Consider the following 20,061-nt stretch of genomic DNA (forward strand, 5'->3'; position numbering starts at 1 on the left):
AGGTAGAAAACTGCCGGATGCTTTTTTTTTTTTTTTTAAGATTTTATTTATTATCAGAGAGAGAGAGACAGAGGCAGGCAGAGGGAGAAGCAGGCTCCTTGCTGAGCAAGGAGCCCGATGTGGGACTCAATCCCAGGACCCTGGGATCATGACCCGAGCCGAAGGCAGACGCTTAACCGACTGAGCCACTCAGGCGTCCCATGCCGGGTGCTTTTAATTCAGATATGAAAACAGAAGGTACATGCAGTTCTGGGAATCCTCTGATTAGGGCACGTAGCCAGGAAAAGATTTCCGAATGGGAAGACCCAAGATAACAGCCCTTCCCGGATCCTAAAACTACTAGTACGTAGATCATAATTAAAGGGAGGCAGGTTTGCTGGGAAAGTTTCAAGGGTCAAAAGCAAATAATAAAACACCGGAGTTGGCAGAGTTAAAGACACACTCCTCAACAGGACACAAATCCTCTCAAAGACAGGAGAAAAGAAGAGAAATGACTCCATATGGGAAGGGGTAACTGAGTAAGCTGCTTGCACGTGCCACCCTTTTGCTTCTAGCAACACTTCGGGTCTCTCTTGCAGGCTTCCTGCTAAGCTCTCCTTCTCACCTTCAGGACTGGAGGGGCCCTGCATCTCTGCCTCCACAGCAGAGCAGCCCGAGGCTTCCTCTGTCTTGTGATCTCAGTGGCGATGCAACAATGAGTTTTTCAAAAGGAATTTTACCAGCTAAGGGAACTAAAACATGACATTTTTTTTTTTAGTAAGTACAAAGTTAGAAATTCTGATCTGAATTTATTGACAAGAAATGGCAACAGTAAAACCTTTTTTTTTTTTTTTTTTTAAGATTTTATTTATTGATTTGACAGAGAGAGAAAGAGCACAAGCAGAGGGAGAAGCAGGCTCCCCGCCGAGCAGACAGCCCGCTGTGGGGCTCGTGATCTGGGATCATGCCCTGAGCCGAAGGCAGATGCTTAACCGACTGAGCCACCCACATGCCCCAGTGACATGTTTCTTAACTGATGACTGAATAGACTCAAACTGAAACAAACACCGGATGCTGGGAGCCAGCAGTCATGTGCACTTCTGCTCCCGGTAGTGAAGTTGTTTGCTTACCAAGAGTCCCTTGTGTTTGTGTCCAAATTTGCCAAATTTACTTACGAAGCTATGTCCCCAATTAAATGTTATGCATATGAAAAATTTTGGAAATCTTAAAGGCAAATTACTAAGAAAAGTGCTGTGGGAAGACTGCTATAAAGCACTGAGGAATAACATAAAAAACCTAAAAATAATCTGCCTTTATAGAATTTGTCAATTGTCTGCAAACAGCAAACACTGAAAATCATAGAAAATACTCTAGGGGTTTGGTTTACTTCAGAAAGCTGATTCAGAGCTCCGATCAGGGGGACTCCTGCACAAAGAAAACCCCTTGGCCTAACGTCAACCAACTGGCAAATAAGTGAACATGTATATGCTTTAACATAAAATTAAAAATTTAAGGTATAAAGATATACTTTTAAATGATTCCTGCCTTCATTGATTTTTTTTTTTTCCCTGCAAAGCAAATACTTTCCAGCCTTACATAGGATAACATAATGCCAGAAGGATTCAGGTAGCAAAAAGGCTATGAGGTTTTGCTGAGTACTCAAGTGGTTTTGGATATGTAAACCTTGGGAATTAGGCATAGGGAAATACAAATTGTTTTACATAATAAAATGAGGAAAATCTGAAGTTCCCAGGGCCAATCCAGGAAGAAGGGAGTAAGGAGGAGAGATGGAAAGAGGAACTAGCAAGGTGGAGAGAGGCTGGAAGTGATATAGAAAAAAAATGGCCAGTGAAAAAGGCCTAGTGGGACGGGTTGAAGACTTTTAAGAACAAAGATGTATAAAATAAATAGAGGTTGCTTGTATTTTCCTTGAGGAAAAGATGCCTCACTTTATGCCTACAGCTATTCACTGAGCATTCTCTTCACTGTTTTCAGCACTGGAGCTATTGTATGCATGATCAGATGTCTGCCTTTGTGAGAACTGTATTCTAGTGGGAATTTAAAACTGATAAAACTGGTTAATTCTTGGGGGCGCCTGGGGGGCTCAGTCATTAAGCGTCTGCCTTCGGCTCAGGTTGTGGTCCCAGGGTTCCGGGATCGAGCCCCGCATCGGGCTCCCTGCTCTGCGGGAAGCCTGCTTCTCCCTCTCCCACTCCCCCCTGCTTGTGTTCCCTCTCTCACTGTGTCTCTCTCTGTCAAATAAATAAATAAAATCTTCAAAAAAAAACTGGTTAACTCTTCCCAAACCTTCAGTCAAATCTGTGCCATATTGGTGGGAATTACAGAAAGGTGCTGGGATGCATCCAGACTGATAGGGTAAGAACAGAAACAGGATGGCTAGGTGATTTGCAGATGCAGGAGTCTGAAGTCAGAGATGATCATGATAACTCAAGACTTCAGGATTTAACAAAATATTGGGGAGGACTTTTAGACTTTCTACTAGTATGGAATGAGATTCAAAGTAATCTTATCTAGATCACAAGGAAGGGTGACCCTCCTGATCCCTGCATCACTATCGCAGACGAGGGCTATGTATCCCAAGCTAGCACCAGCGCCTGAGATGTGTCAGGCTGCAAATTCGTTTCTTTCCCTCATCAGAGTCCTTTCCTGGAGTCTTCCCCCTTACCCATTCTAAGAAAAACTCTGTTTAATCCTTGAGCAGCGTCTTCCTCTCCCACCTTCCCAAGCCCATTTTGTACAGTATTCCTCTGTGCTCAGGAAGGGCTGGAGGAGGGGATTGTTACACACTTGCCAGGGGTAGTTAGAAATCTGTTAAGTTTCCTAGTGACTCTCGGGTTAGCTCCTCCGTCCAGGTGGCTGTGTTTGCATACTACAGGAAGTAAGTGTTGGAGTCCCTAGTAGTGTGGCTCAGCTGTAACAATGTTGTCTACGTTCCAGAAATAGCTTGATTTGTCTTCTCTTACCTCAAACACAACAGACAAAAAAAGGCACAGTCCATTTCCTAAGCTGCCAAAGGGGTTAGTTGGGCTGATGTTTCAGTCCTGAGAAAGGAGCTCTGTATTTCCCTACAGAGAAGTCAAGTATTACTCTTGCTTTTCCTCCCTGGGGTGGCTGAAGGATTACTTCCTCATTGTTATATGGGTTAAAATAATAGCTTGGGAAAGGAGGAAAGAAGACAGTGATCAGTTCCCTGAAGTGTAAACTCCTCATGAACAGAGATTGCTGGTTTTATTTATGGATGCCTCCTTAGCAGGTGGTTGGAAAGGCAGGAAAAGCATTTAAAGAACAGAATGGTATATCTGAGGTAAAGAAGAGCTTCTCTGAGTTCCAGGAAGTAGTTTGATATTCTTAAACAAAACCCCCCAAAACCCACAAAACTTGGAGCTGGATTTTGAATCTTGTTTTGGCTATTTCCTAAGCATATGAACTTGGGCAGATTACCTAAATTTGCTGATCTTTGTTTTTCTCATTTCTAAAATAAATTAAAATAAATTTCTCTTCTAGCCAATAAGCCTGAGTGGCAACCTTTGTTGGAATTTGGCCATGGATCGATGTGCCAAATGATTGATGGGGTTTGCCCAAACAATATCCACTTACCTGGTGTTGAAGAGCCACATTGGAGGTAACTCATTCTCAGGGACACTGCCAATCATCGAACCGTAGAGCTTAGTGGCCATATTACTCAAATCTGTTTCCGGACCAGCCCATAAATGCATGTTTTAGTTCAGGGGAGAAAAAAGCCCTGGGATGAAAAAGTGAAAGAACAATGTGACACTTAGAATATTCAGTCACAGATGTCATTTCCTAGCGGCCCCATAATAAACTCCATCACATAACAGAGAGCGATGCTATTCTCCACTTGGTCAAAGGTGGGCACACTGCTCTGGCACTCTGAGGATCCTGCATGGTTGTGTCAGGGCCTGTTGGAGCTGTGGCAGCACCCAGATGGGGACTTCTGTGTATTAGCAGATTGCACCTGCCAGAGGGCAGGACCCGCGGGGGCCCTCATGCACTGTGGCCTGTAGCAATACACAGCACAAGAAGGCTTACTGGACAATATGCAAGATGTGCCCAGCAATTTTTAGAAACACAGGAGCAACAACAAGTAAAAATTAAGTTACTACTGTTGCTGTGAACTTTGCAGATTCCAGTGTGGAGAAGTTTGGGTTAATTAAATTAGAAAATGGCATTAGAAAGTGCTTATCACACACTCGGTCCTCAACATGCTAGTTATTGTTATTCCAAATGCCATTCTCTAAACAGCAGAATTGATTAATCCTTCCTTTGTGCCACTTCTGTGCACAGTAGGTATTTCTTTTCTCACTTCAATTAAAATTGTATTTAATTGAAGTTAATTGAAAACTTTAAGCATATGCCAGCTTTACTATATTACGAAAAAATGACAGTGGGAAGAAATTTCAATTGTATCCAAGAAATGATGGTATGGCTAGATGTGGTTTAGAAATTATCCCTAAAACAAATTTTTGGAAATCCACTACATTTATGTAGATATATTTCTTTATTGCCTGAAGTATATTTACAGTGAGCCAGGATATATTTGAAAGAAAGAAACAGAAGTTCCGAAATGTAGAGTGGTAGATATTCCTTTTCATGTTATATATATGAGGAAAAATTAATTTGTCAAATGTTTAAAATTTGTCAAAATTATTTGAAGGATGAACAAATGCCTGATGAAATAGGATTGGATTTAAAGTGATAAGAAGATCAAGGGGATAAAAAAGTCTTCTTAATCCTTCAAGATTGCAAAAATTGATTGCCCAAAGACACAATATATCAAGTGTATTAAATGTAACTACATTGCACACGTATCATTTTTCTTTTAAAACTTGAAAGACCTTTTGTAGTTTTGCTATTGGAATAAAATATAAAGTATCAGTTTTGACTTTACAGTTATTTTATTTTATTTTTGTATTTCAGAGCCAAGATTCTTTTCTCTCAGGTCTCAAACATCTTTATAGGCTTTTAAATTCTCAGAGATCTAGACAGTGATTAAATGACCCTGATAAGTGAGACATGAGAAAGAAGCCAAGCCCATTTACAGCGAGCACCCACAACATGCCAGTGAAATAAAAAGAAAGAGTGTTTAAGGTGTTTGCCAGAGAAGCAGAAGCTGAGTCAACAAAACAAAGTACAAAGCTGTAGATTTGTCTGGAAAGAAAATACAATCCCACTGATGATGGGAATGTGGGAGCTAGTGAGAATTCTTGGCAAGATTTTAGAGAGAAAGCTTTAAGGGTTGACTGAAACATAAACATGAAATTAGCAGGAATGGTAACAATGATGCAAGAGGTTTGGATTTTATTATGAGAAAATGGAAGTCGATCAAGTTTCTGGTATCAGTCTTCTTGGTGTTATTTATTGCTATATAATGTGTGTGGTGCTGCTGATGGAAACTTGAGTTTAACTTTAAAAAGGGAGTCAGAGATGACAGCAGTTGAGATACAAGTTTCAAATTCTCCCTGTTCAAGTTGAAGGATTCCTGAAATGGTATACTCAGATGAAGAACAAGAAATTCCCCAAATGGAACATGTGAAAAGCATGGTGAAGGATGGAGAGGGTTGAGGACCTAGGTTAGAAGCTCAGGAAAGATGAATAGAAGATAAGGATGAAAATATGGAGGTCTAAACAGGGGACAGAGTTGGACTTCATCAAACCGGCTTTGCCTCCTTTGCTGATAACTGTTCACTTAAAAGATTTCTATATGTGAGGCAGACAACAAACAAATAGCATATCTATATTTAACATAGAAATTATTGGGCTTGAAGAAAAGAGCCTGAAAAATCATGGAAGGGTCAGTGAAGTATAAGAGGGAGGAAACTTAAATGGCATAAGGATTAACATCTGCCTTTCATTGAGCACCTACTGGGCACTTGCTATTCCAATGGTCCTTTTTATAGTCATTATTTAATTAACTTCCCAACCGTACTTTGGAGAGTTTTTTAATCTCTATTTTATGGAGGAAGGAAGCTCTCTGGGCCCAAGATCACATGTGTGCTAAGTGATAGAGCCAGAATTTGGATGGATTTTGCCACAGGCCAGAGGCAAAGCTCTTTCTTCTCTGTGCCTATTAACAGAGACTGGGGGTTGGGAGTTGGCTGCAGGACAAGAAATTAGACCAACTTAAATAACCAGGAAAGAATTTAGAATTTAGCCAAATTATGGAAGCAGCCAAAGTATCCATTGATAGATAAATGGATAAATATGATGTGATAAATAATATATATAATAGAATATTATTTAGCCATAAAAAAGAATGAAATCTTGGCATTTGCAGCAACATGGATGGATGTAGAGAGTAAAATGTTAAGTGAAATAGGTCAGAAGGACAAATACCATATGATTTCACTCATATATGGAATTAAAATATTTATTTATTTATTTTAGAAGTGGGGGGAAGGGGCAGAGGGAGAGGGAGAGAGAGAAGCTCAAGCAGACTCTGTGCTGTGCATGCAGCCTGACTCAGGGCTCAATCTCACGACCCTGAGATCACGACATGAACTGAAACCAAGAGTTGGACACTTAACCGACTGAGCCACCCAGGAGCCCCACATATGTGGAATTTAAGAAACAAAACAAGCAAAGAAAAATAAGACACACCAAAAAACAGACTCCAAAATATAAAGAACAAACTGGTGGTTGCCAGACAGGAGGTGGATGGGGGGATGGGTGAAATAGGTAAAGGGGATTAAGAGTACACTTATCTTGATGAGCGCTGAGTAATGTATAGAATTGCTGAATCACTATACTGTATACCCGAAACTAATATAACACTATATGTTAATTATACTAGAATTAAAATAAAATTTAAAAAAGAAAAAAGGAAGAAAACATTAACAAGTTTGTTATTTAATTATAAATAATAACATTAAGCCCATTATGTGTTAACATCAATATATATTTTTACGGAAAAAACTGTATTTTCTAAAACAACAACAAAAAAAGTTGGGATGCCTAGGTGGCTCAGTCGGTTAAGCATCTGCCTTCAGCTCAGGTCATGATCCTGGGGTCCTGGGATCCAGTCCCGCATCGGGTTCCTTGCTCAGCAGAGAGCCTGCTTCTCCCTCTGCTTATGCTCTCTCTCTCTGACAAATAAATAATAAAAATAATTGAAAAAAAAGTTGATGGGAATTACGGCATTATCTTACATTTTTTGCAAATCTTTTAATAGAAGACAGCTGGAATTTTTTTTTTTTATAAACAACAGAAATTTATTTCTTGGGGTGCCTGGGTGGCTCAGTCAGTTCAGCATTCAACTCCATTTATTTATTTAAATTCAATTAATTAACATATAATGTATTGCTAGATTCAGAGGTAGAGTTTAGTGATTCATTAGTTGCATATAACACTCAGTGCTCATTACATCAAGTACCCTCCTTAATGCCCATCACCCAGTTACCCCATACCCCCACCTACCTCCCCTCCAGCAACCCTCTGTTTGTTTTCTATAGTTAAAAGTTTCTTATGGTTGGTCTCTCTCTCTGATTTTGTCTTAGGCAGTTGGATTCTTGTATCTACTTCTGCACTCAATCTTTTTGTTGTTTTTGATTGACGCATATGAAGAAAACCTGGCCTCACATAGATACATAGCTAAAAATGGGAGCAGTATTTTAATAGCCTTTTCAGATATTTGAAGATAGTCTGTTTCTATATTCAAACCTAACAAGTGGTAGTTTCTTTTCTTTTTTTTTTTTTAAGATTTATTTATTTATTTGAGAGAGAGAGAGAGAGAGATCATGACCTAAGCCGAAACCAAGAGATGGACACTCAACCGACTGAGCCACCCAGGTGCCCTTGACAAGTGGTAGTTTGTTAAATGTTTGTTGCAATCTGAAATCTGGAACTATATCAAGGAACTTTCATACTCTGATATATTAAAATCTATTGGGCTATCTTGTACACATCATGCATTGGCTAATCTGGAAAATATTGTTTACAGTTATGCAGATCTTTCAAATGTTAACACATTTCATTATACAATACCAAAATATCACATTTGTTATATCATCCTTGATCTCATTAGAAAAGTCTTTCCGTATCAGGAAGATGTTAAGCTCATAGTAGCTGATCCAAGTTTTCTGAAATTTTAATCTTCACTTGTGTGCTCGAATTTCAACATTGGTAACAAATACTGTCAGTGCGTTCTTGAGGTGACTAGCTTGCGACTCAATCATACAAACGATATGTGGTGAGTGAAGAATATAACAACTACTAGTATCGTTCGGGGATTTGTGCTGAGGTTACAGCAGTCTTACCTACCATTGCTTTTGAGCTATTAACACTAATGTCAACAAAAGAGAAAAGAAGAAAAGGCAAATGTTATCTTAGTATTCTTATGAAAGGAAAATAGTTTTGCCTTTGCTGACCTCTTAAAATGTCTTGTGGACACTTACCAAGATGCACCAGACTTGGAGAACCACTACTCTACATGATAATCCTCTTGCTACATTGCTGGTCTCATCTCCTATCACTCTCTGCCTTGGTTAGAAAGTTCCACGACTTATGGGTAGTTTGCATTTGCTGTTCCTTCCACAGGCAGCTGGCCCCAAGACAGTGTCCTTCCTGTTACCAGATTTCAGCTCAAATGGCACCTCCTAGAGGCATTTCTTTTGATTACTCAGTTTAAAAAATACCTCTTTCCCCTAGCCATTCTCTATTATATTACCTTGCCTTATTTTCTTTATAAGAGGGATCATCATTTAATACTATCTTGTTAATTAATGAATTAATTTGCCTCCCCCATTTAAGCTCTACTAATTCAAGGAATTAAGCTGTCTTACTCATTTCTGTATCTCCATCTCCTCAAACAATGTAGTTTAAGCTCTATTAATTCAAGGAATTGAACTGTCTTACTCATTTCTGTATCTCTATCTTCTCAAACAATGTAGTCAAAATTCAATAAATATTCATTGAATAAATAGATTTTTTAAAGGACCTTGAGGAATTAAAAAAGGTGGATTTGGCAGTAATGTGAAAAGTACAAAGCCTTATAAAGGTGGTTTATTATAGTTTTCAATATTAATTTCCTGATGACCATAATCTCCTGGCAATTATTTCGCATTTTTAAATATGATTACAATCAGACTTCAATATTGTCTCCAAACAAATATAGAACTTGTATTCTTCTATTTTCCCTTTTTCATTATTACACTTGGGTGAAGTGCAAAATACTTTAGGATATAGATGAAGAAGCCAGAAAGACAATATAAACCTCCTTACTTGTAAAAAAAAAAAAGAAGAAAATTATTCCATAGTGTCTTTAGGGGGTAGTGTAAAGGTTAAAAACTATGAGCATAATCCACTTGGGGATATTTGAAATCTTTAATGAGACTTCTTATTCAAGAACATGGTAAGTCTGTCCTTTCACTTACATCTTTATTGATGTATCTAAATGAAGTTTTACAATTATATACATAAGAATATTGTACATTATTTATAAGAATTATTCATAACTCCTATATATTTGTTATTGTAAGTGAATTGCAAGTTATATTTAAATCTGTAATTGTGGATGGAAATTAAAAGTTTTTATTTTGGGGTGCCTGGGTGGCTCAGTTGGTTAAGCAACTGCCTTTGGCTCAGGTCATGATCCTGGAGTCCCAGGATCGAGTCCCGCATTGGGCTCCCTGCTCAGCGAGGAGTCTGCTTCTCCCTCTGACCCTCCCCCCTCTCGTCGTGCTCTCTCTCTCTCACTCTCTCTCTCTCTCTCAAATAAATAAATAAAATCTTAAAAAAAAAAAGTTTTTATTTTGATCTTATATCTGACAACCTTGCTAAACTTTTATTACATACTAATTAATGTAGTAGATAAAATAAGTTTTCTGTATATGAAAACATTGTTTACTAAATGATATTTTTCTTTTTTCTTTTTTTAGTATGTTGTTTTAAACAGGAGTAGGGAGATTGTGCATTTTAATTTGCCTATGTGGGAAGGTAAGTTTTTATATGATTTCCCCTCCTTTCTTATTTCTTGTTTTCACCTAACAGTGTATGTCTTGCTATGTTTATTTTAAAGATAATGCTTTTTAACATTTCACCATTAAGTGTGATGTTCACTCTAATAGTTTTTGTTATTTAGATTCTTTTATCATGTTAATGATATTTTCTTCTATTTCAAGTTTTCCAAGTTTTTAATCATAAAGCAATGCTTTAATTGTGTGTCTGCATCTATTGAGATGATCAAATGCTTTTTCTACTTTTATTTTTTAATGAGAAAGTTATATCAGCATATTTTATCATGTTGAACGATTCCTGCAATATATCCCACTTGGTCATAATATATTTATTTTCTTATTTATACATTGCGAGATTTGGTTTGCTAATATTTTACTTGTATTTTTGCAGCTATGTCTTGAGTGATATTGGTCTGTAATTTACACTCATACTATGAGAAAGGACTATTTTTGTTTGGCTTGGAGTGTCAAGGTTGTATGAATCTCATGAGTTCAAATATATTATTTCTCTTTTTATTCTTTGAAAGAGTTTATATAAGATGGGAATGATCTGTTTTTAAATGTTTATGGAGGGTATGTTTTGTAAAACAAACACAAAAATGTAAAAATCACAAAGGGAAAGCTAGTTTTTTCCTCCTGCATTAGAATTAAGAACTTCTACTCATCAAGTGCACTTTAAAGAAAGTGAAAATACAATTCAGAGAAATAACTGTACTATGTGTAATTGCCAGAAGATTAATATGTGCAGATTACCTTAAAACATCTACAAATAGGGGCACCTGGGTGGCTCAGTCAGTTAAGTATCTGCCTTCAGCTCAGGTCATGATCCCAGGGTCCTGGGATTGAGCCCCATGTCGAGCCCCATGTCGGGCTCCCTGCTCAGCGGGGAGCCTGCTTCTCCCTCTCCTTCTGCTGTTCTGCCTGCTTGTGCGCACTCTCTCTCTCTCAAATAAATAAATAAAATCTTTCAAAAACCAAACATCTACAAATCAGTAAGAAACAAGCAATGAAATATAAAAAGTGATCTATATAACTTCATTCTAATCATTGTCCCCCTCTATTCTGTTCCATCTACCTTACATAGGTAACAATTCTTATTAGTTTTACTTTAATTATTCCAGCTTTTTAAATAAATAGATGAATATATATATATTCATATATATGTATATATATTCATATACATATATGTATATATATTCATAACATACATATATATATATATATGTTCCTTTTAAGCTACTTTCTTATCCACTGACATCACTTAATGGTAAAAATCCTAGAAGTATTTCCACATCTGTACATAGAGATCTTCTTCATTCTTATTTTTAAAATAGCTGCACAGTATTTCATCTTGTAGATTTTTCATTTTTATTGTAAGAGGCAGTCTCTTATGTTATGAACACGGATTTTCCCCTATCTTTGGCTATTAGAAATACTGCTACAAGGAATAACCCTGTGCATGTGTTATTGTACAGTCGTATAAGTGCTTATGAGAAATAGATTCCCAGAAGGGAGATGTTTGGGTCAAAGAGTAAATGCAAGCTATAGTTTTAATGGACATTGCTAGATTACCTACCTTGGCCTTAGGTCATGTGAGGCAATCCCCACGTGGAATGTGTGAGAGTACCTGGTTCTTCACAGCCCCTCATACAGAATCTGTTGTTCAACTTTTAGACTTTGGGTTATTTAATAGGTGAGGAATTATATTTTGGTAGAGTTCTAACCACATTGCTCTTATTGAGAGTTATGTTAAGGGGTGCCTGGGTGGCTCAGTCGGTTAAGCATCTGCCTTTGGCTCAGGTCATGATCCCAGGGTCCTGGGATCGAGCCCCACGGCAGGCTCCCTCTCCTTCTGCCCCTCCCCCTGCTTGTGCTCTCTCTCTCTCTCTCTCTTGCTCTCTCTCAAATAAATAAATAAATAAAAACTTTAAAAAAGAGAGTTGTGTTAAGAATCTCTTTAGAAGTTATTATGCTGAGCGAAATAAGTCAATCAGAGAAAGACATGTATCATATGATCTCACTGGTATGAGGAATTCTTAATCTCAGGAAACAAACTGAGGGTTGCTGGAGTGGTGGGGGGTGGGAGGGATGGGGTGGCTGGGTGATAGACACTGGGGAGCGTATGTGCTACGGTGAGCGCTGTGAATTGTGTAAGACTGTTGAATCACAGACCTGTACCTCTGAAACAAATAATACATTATACGTTGAAAAAAAAAAAGAAGAAGATAGCAGGAGGGGAAGAATGAAGGGGGGGAATCGGAGGGGGAGACAAATCATGAGAGACTATGGACTCTGAGAAACAAACTGAGGGTTCTAGAGGGGAGGTGGTGGGGGGATGGGTATTAAAGAGGGCACGTATTGAATGGAGCACTGGGTGTTATATGCAAACAATGAATCATGGAACACTACATCAAAAACTAATGATGTAATGTATGGTGATTAACATAATAAAAAACAGAGAATTTTCAAAATGGCATAAAATTGTATATCCAGCCAAGACAGTGCTTGCTATATTTGACTCATCAAATCACCCTCTGAACCAAATAGAGAAATATAGAGCAATAATAGAAAAAGTATTAAAATACAAACCTGTGAAAAAATTTTTAAAAAATTTTAAAAAATTAAAAAAAAAGAATCTTTTTAGATGTTTAAAGACAATTTTCACTAGGTACAATTTTAGGGTGACAGGACTCTGAAGACATAGTCTCCTATCTGACTTCCATTGATCTTGTCAAGAAGTCATCTGTCTAATCATGATTTTTTTTCTTTTACATTTTATTTATTTACTTATTTAAGAGAGAGAGAGAGTGAGCACAAGCAGAGAAGCAGTGGTAGGGGGAGACGGAGAGGGAAAGAATCTCCAGCAGACTCTATGCTGAGTCCCGCGTGGGGCTCAATCCCAGATCCCGCCACCCTGAGATCATGACCTGAGCAGAAACCAAGAGTCAGATGCCCAACCAACTGGCCACCCAAGCATCCCTAATCACGATTCTTTTTTATTTTCTGTCTAAAGGTTTTTAAAAATCATCTCTTTGTCTTTTGGGTTCTACAGTTCTACCACAAAGTTCCAGGTTATTTTTTATTTTTCTAGTTGGGATTCAGATAATCCTGTTTATGAGCATTGGTTTCTTTGATCATTCCTGGATAGTGCCAACTAGTAGCTCTTCAAATATTCTCATTCTCTATTCTTTCCTTTTTAAAGTTCTATTAGAGGTATACCTTCTTATCTTAGTTTCTATAGTTCTTAATACTGCTCTCATATTGTTTTATTTTTCCATATCTGTGCTGCATTCTGGTTAATTTCTTCAAATTCATGTTCTAGCTCTCCAAATCTTGTTTCAGCTATGCCAAAGACATGCCTAACCTGTACATTAAGAGTTTAAATTTAGGAGCTGTTATTTTAATTTCTCTAAGTTTTAGCTTTTTTCCCCCTTTTAAAGATTTTATTTATTTATTTGACAGAGACATAGCGAGAGAGGGAACATAAGCAGGGGGAGTGGGAAAGGGAGAGGGAGAAGCAGGCTTCTGGCGGAGCAGGAAGCCCGACGTGGGGCTCGATCCCAGGACCCTGGGATCATGACCCAAGCTGAAGGCAACCCAAGGCAGACGCTTAACGACTGAGCCACCCGGGCATCCCGTTAGTTTATTTTATCTTTATCATGTTTTTAAACCCCTCTTTTATTATAAAAATAAAACTTATTATTCTTGTAGTGTGTGTGCAGAATCTGGAGTGATATCCCCTATTTCATTATTGATATTAGTATTCTGTCTTTTCTCTTTTTTTCTTTATAAGTCTTGCTATAGGTTTATCAGTTTTATTGATATTTTCAATAATCATTGTTACCTTGATTTCTGTACCATTCTGTTTTTAATTTCATTCATTTCTTGCTCTTATTCTTAATTGCTTTTTTTTTTTTCCATCCTCCTGCTTTGAATTTACTTTGCTCTTCTTTTTCTAGGTGAAAGCTTTTTGGTTTGAGACTTTCCCTCTTTTCTAATGCATTCATTTAATGTTAAAAGTTTCCTTTTTAGCAATGCTTTCACTATATCCCATAAATTGATATATTTCCATTTTCTTTCAATTCAATGCATTTTTTAATTCCCTTGAGGTTTCCATTTTGAAAGAGAACCATGTAGAAGTGTATTGTTTAGTTTTCAAGTGTTTGGAGATTTTCTTGTTTTCTTTCTGCTGTTGATTTTTAGTTTGATTCCATAATGGTCAGAAAACATACTCTGTATGATTTAAATTTTAAAACATATTTTGAAGTTTGTTTAATGGCCCAGGATATGACTTATCTTGGTACATATTCCATGAGCACTTGAAAATAATGTGGGTTTTTTTGTTGTTGTTGGGTGGAGTGTTCAATAAATGTTGGTAAGACCTTGTTGTTTGATGGTGCTATTGACTTCCGTATCTTTGCTGATTTTCTGTCTAGTTGCTCTATCAATTATTGAAGGAGCGATGTTGAAGTTTCTAGCTATGATTGGAGATTTGTCTGTTTTTCCTCTCCTTTCCATTTGTTTTTGCTGCACATATTTTTCAGCTCTGTTATGTGGTGCATATACATTTAGGATTAATATGTCTTTTGGTGGATTAGCACTTTTTTTTTTTTAAAGATTTTATTTATTTATTTGACAGAGACAGACACAGTGAGAGAGGGAACACAAGCAGGGAGAGTGGGAGAGGGAGAAGCAGGCTTCCCGCCGAGCAGGGTGCCTGATGCGGGGCTTGATCCCAGGACCCTGGGATCATGACCCGAGCCGAAGGCAGACGCTTAACGACTGAGCCACCCAGGCGCCCCTGGATTAGCACTTTTATCATTATATTATGTTCCTCTGGCTCTGGTGGGGTTTCTTTTTTTTTGGCTCTGAAGTTCACTTTATCTGATATTAATATAGTCCTTTATGCTTTCTTTTAATTAATGTTTGTGTGATAGAAATGTTTGCATCCTTTTACTTTCAACCTGCTTATACCTTTATATTTGAAATGAGTTTCTTTTAAAATATCATAGTCCTATTTTCAAGTCTACTCTGCCAATATTACTTTTAATTTGTTTATTTGGACCATTTACATTTGATGTCATTATTGATATGTTAGGGCTTACGTCTGCCATTTTTGTGTTTGTTTTCTATTTGTTCTCTCTATTTTTATTTTTTGTGTTTTGTTTTTCTTGTCTTCTTGTGGGTTTCTTGTAAGTTTTGTAGAATTCTATTTTGTCTTATCTATAGTGTTTTTGAGAGTATCTCTATGTATAACTCTTTTTAAGGTTGCTCTAGGTATTACATACACATAACTTATCATACTAATGTCACTGTTTGACCAGTTCAAGTGAGTAACAAAATCTTACTCCCATTTACATTCTTTTATCCTCCTCCATTCATAATATAATTGTCTTGAATATTTACTCTACATATATATTTGGAACCACATTACATAGTGTTATAATTTTTGTTTCAACCATCAAACATATTTTAGGAAACCCAAGAGAAAAAAGTCTATCGTAATTATTCATATTTTTGCTTACATGTTCTTTCTTCCCATGTGATATTTCATGATTCCTTCTATAGTTTTAAGTTTAGAGAACTTCTTGGGTCATTATTTTAGAGTGGGTCTGCTGGTGACAAATTCTACTAGTGTTCCTTAATTTGAGAATGTCTTACGTTCCCCTTCATTCCTAAGTGTATTTTTGCTATATCTAGAATTCTGGGTTGTCAGTTCTTTTCTTTCAGCACTTGAAAATTGTGCCACTTTCGCCTGGCTTTCATAGTTTCTGATGTGAAATGTGCTGTCTTTGGAATTTTCTCCTAAATATAAGGTGTCATTTCGCCCCACTGCTTTAAAGATTTTTTTATCTTGAGTGTTCAGAAGTTTGACTTTAATGTGCCTTGGTAGAAATTTTTGTTTATCCTCTTTCAATGTTAATAATAGTGGGTTAACAGAAGAGTTATTGAATTTATTTAACTTGGATGGAAGAAGTTTTGAAACTGATATGCTTTTACTTTAAAGTTATATCAATTTTTTAAAAAGATGAACAAGTTTTGTCAATATATATGTGCATAATAAAGGAAGAATTTTTGGTACTTGATTCAGTTATTGAAAAGCTTTTAAGTGTATTTGGAACTTGGATATGTGGAATTATTTTTGAACTATAAATTTTGTGGAATCTACATACAGATCAAGTAAATTGTAAAGTTAGCTTCCTGGCTGAGATGTGTTGAATGTATAAAATACACATGAAATTTCAAACACTAAGGTCAAAAAAAGAATGTGAAACATCATGGTAATTTTTCTATTGGGTAAGTGTTGAAATGATAAAATTTTGACATACTGGTTAAACAAGTTATATTCTTTTTTTTTTTAAAGATTTTATTTATTTATTTGAGAGAGAGAGAGAATGAGAGACAGAGAGCATGAGAAGGAGGAGGGTCAGAGGGAGAAGCAGACTCCCTGCCAAGCAGGGAGCCCGATGCGGCACTCGATCCCGGGACTCCAGGATCATGACCTGAGCCGAAGGCAGTCGCTTAACCAACTGAGCCACCCAGGCGCCCAAACAAGATATATTCTTAAAATAACTCACCTGTTTCTTTTTACTTCTTAACATGGCTACTAGAAAGTTTTAAGTTACATATGTGGTTCACATGATAGCATTATATTCTATTGAGTAGCTCTGCTTATGGCTGGCTCCGCACACACACAAACTGATTTGAAGACAATTAGTTAAATGAATGTAGCAACTGGTTATTTTGAAAGCCACATTTTCTCCTGTTACAAAAAAGAGCTAATTGAATTGAGAAATAAAAATAATTTGGATTCAAACTGAGGTTCTTCTACTTCCTAGTTTTATGTCCTTTGACAAGATTATTAACATCTTGAAAATAATCTAAGTCTATTTTGTAGGGCTGTTGTGAGGATCAAACAAAATAGAACAGATAATATGCTTAACAGAATGCTGGGCACATAGTTACCCCTAAATCTGTGGTTAATGATTAAAACTTGAAATCAAAAAGAAGCTAAAGTAAGGGAGCACCTGGGTGGGTCAGTCAGTTATGCATCTGACTCTTGATTTTGGCTTAGGTCATGATCTTAGGGTCCTGGAATTGAGCCCCACCTCGGCTTTTGCTCAGCCTGGAGTAGGCTTCTCCCTCTGCCCCACCCCCTGCTCATGTGCACACACTCTCTCTCTCAAATAAATAAATAAAATCTTAAAAAAAAAAGAAGCTGGGGCACCTGGGTGGTTCAGTTGGTTAAGTGTCTGCCTTTGGCTCAGGTCGTGATCTCCGGGTCCTGGGATTGAGCCCCGCGTTGGGCTCCCTGCTCAGCAGGGAGTCTGCTTCTCCCTCTCTCTCTGCTGCTCCCCCCGCCCCTGCTCGTGCTCGCTCGCTCTCTTTCTCTCACTGTCAAATAAATAAATAAAATCTTAAAAAAAAAAAAAAGAAGCTAAAGTAGAAAGTGACTGGAGGAATAAAGAGGAGGGGATGTATTCTTAGAAAGTTCAACATGGAGAGGAGACATGAAGGTGGAGAAAAGAGGGAGGAATGAGGATGAGATAACTCTCAAATTTCTGCCCTGTGGGGAACAAGGAGGAAGATGAACTCTGTGGTGAAAATTATGAGTTCAGTTTTAAACATGTTGAGGATTGGGTGACTGTGGAAATTTAACAGGAGACGGTGATTAGGTAAGAAATCTAGTTTTGTAGCTACAATTGGTCTGAAGTGTCAACAGAGACAGAATCCATGGTGAGGGGTGGTGGGTGGAGCCATGAAAAGGTATGAGATTACTCAGGGACATTGTTGAGGGGGAAACAAAATGAAAAGACAGCTAGTTGTGGAAGGAAATCCGGAATCCTGACATCTAAAAAGGAGGGCTGAGGAAGAGGAGCAAGCCTGGAGAATAGACTGAATAGGAATAGAAGGGCAAATAGAAAAAAGATACACAATAAAAACTGAGGAAGAATGAATTCCCCTGCATGCTTCCAAATTTGTGGAAGAAAAGGAAACACAAGAAATATACTCACCAAGGCTTCCCTGCCCAAATCCGACGGCAGAAGAAGGAGTGTCTAACAACGTACCACCTGGTGACGTTTCAGCAAAGACTAAACCCCACAGAGTTAAAAATTCTGGACCTGTGGGGATGGTGATGGTCACATATCTCCCTTTCATTCCTTGGCCTGGGAAAGTCTGTGTTCTTCTGGATCTTAGGGTAGAGACTGTAACACATGTCATAGAAACAGATTATTAGTTAGGAGAATAAAATGAGGTGATCACAGAGTTCACAGTGAGGAATCAGGCTGTACACTTTTTTTTTAAGGCTATTTCTTCTAGAGAAACATTTTAACCAAGGAAAGTGCTGAAGTTTCATTACTATCTACTGTTTTATTTCTCTTGGGAAAAAAGCTAATAAATATTATAGGTGGTTCCATGGGAAAAAATGTCCAGTTATTTTGCAATAATATTATTAATAATCCTCCCCTCATTATTGAAAATGGTACAAATGTCCTCCTTGTCCCTCTTATTCTTTTTTTTTTAATTCCAGTATAGTTAACATAGAGTGTTATATTAGTTTCAGGGTGTACAATATAGTGATTTAACAGTTCTATACATCACTCCGTGCTTATCATAACAAGTGTACTCTTAATCCCATCACCTATTTCACCCATCCCCCCACCTACCCCTCCTCCTGTAACCATCAGTTTGTTCTCTAGTTAAGAGTCTGTTTCTTTGGTTTGTCTCTTCTGTTCTTTTGTTTTGTTTCCCAAATTCCACGTATGAGTGAAATCATATGATGTTTGTCCTTCTCCCTGACTGACTCACTCCCCTTCTGCTGTCTTCCCCAGAAGTCTATTCCTCTTATTCTTTAACACATCTATTTGTTCTGCTTTTTGATATCTCTCATCAATATTTTTTCTCCATATGCCATCTTAGTTCAAATCTTTGTCACCTCATGTCACCTCAGCAGCCTTTGAACTGGTTTGCTAAAGTCCCCTAACCTCAGCTTGATTTGTACACAGCTACTTGTACCACTTTCCAAAAACATAATTAGATTAAATAATCAAATCAAAATGTAAGTTTTTACTAAAAACTTACAGACGACTGACCAAAAAACCTGTCTCGTGTGGTATATATTAGAAGTTATAAAATTATTCAGCAAATACACTGAAACACTTCAGAATATGCACAAAAGTTACAACTGCTCTTTGATAATAAGTCTCCTTAGATGATATTTAAAATTTGGATAGTTATCAGGCCATTTCAGTTTAAAGTTATTCGTGAGAAAAGCAATGAAATGAATGTCCCCAAATACATACATATATTGTAGTCCCTGCTTTTACTTTTCAGCCCCTTGTTGGTACATCAGGAATCTGAGTGTCATGTTATCAAGTGAACTCATCATGGAGGCTCTCAGTCCTTGTCAAATCTGCTCGCCCTGCCCTTGCCCTACACAGTTCTCCACCTTGTGAATGGTACCACTGGGGGTGCCCTGCCACACGTGAGCTCTCTGCTGCCTCTTCTTCACCAGCTTTATCTGACTATTGCCATTTCCAGGCAAATTTGCCTTGTTAATGTAGCATTAATTTACTTTCTCATCCATCTTCCACTCTTCCTTCCCTGGTTTCTACCTTTCTTCTGGAGAAAAAGCATGCAAGGGTGAGGAGATCATATTGCCTGCAGGAACCTCCCATCCTGACACTCTCAAATTCACTTGTGACTGTTTCCCAAAGGATCTTTTAAAATACACATTTGATTAAAAGACCCTCTGATTGTTTTTGAATAATTTGCAAATTCTTTCAGCTGAAAACCCGAATTCCTCAATGGTCATGATACAGAATTTTTCTGTGCCTCTAGTCCAGTCCCTCAGCTCCCACCATTAGAGACTAGGTTGGAGACAGAGTACGTATCCTCTAGAATACTTTTCCTCACTCCTCCCAGCAAAATTTATGATTTTTTGTGCTTCTGAATACCTGTACTTTTTTCTTATTTCTGCTGTCACATTTATAAAACAGTTTCGTAAGTACTTGTTTTTACAGTATGTAATGTTACAGACCCTGAAACTTGTGACTTCGTTTCCCTGGAGTCTAAGATAATACTTGCA

At 37.5% G+C, this 20,061-nt stretch overlaps 1 protein-coding gene across 1 annotated transcript in view; it reads right to left on the reverse strand.

Moving 5' to 3' along the window:
• GUCY2C (guanylate cyclase 2C) overlaps window positions 1-20,061 on the reverse strand; it is a 121,172-nt gene that overhangs the window by 80,304 nt on the left and 20,807 nt on the right. The window contains exons 2-3 of the mRNA XM_032391787.1: window positions 17,987-18,178; window positions 3,598-3,742 (exon numbers count right to left, since the gene is read on the reverse strand). Coding sequence (XP_032247678.1) covers window positions 3,598-3,631 — 34 coding nt within the window. The 5' untranslated portion in view covers window positions 3,632-3,742; window positions 17,987-18,178. The remainder of the gene's footprint in view (window positions 1-3,597; window positions 3,743-17,986; window positions 18,179-20,061) is intronic.

This window comes from Phoca vitulina, unplaced genomic scaffold, assembly GCF_004348235.1.
Source record: "Phoca vitulina isolate PV1807 unplaced genomic scaffold, GSC_HSeal_1.0 scaffold64, whole genome shotgun sequence".
Lineage (NCBI taxonomy): Eukaryota > Metazoa > Chordata > Mammalia > Carnivora > Phocidae > Phoca > Phoca vitulina.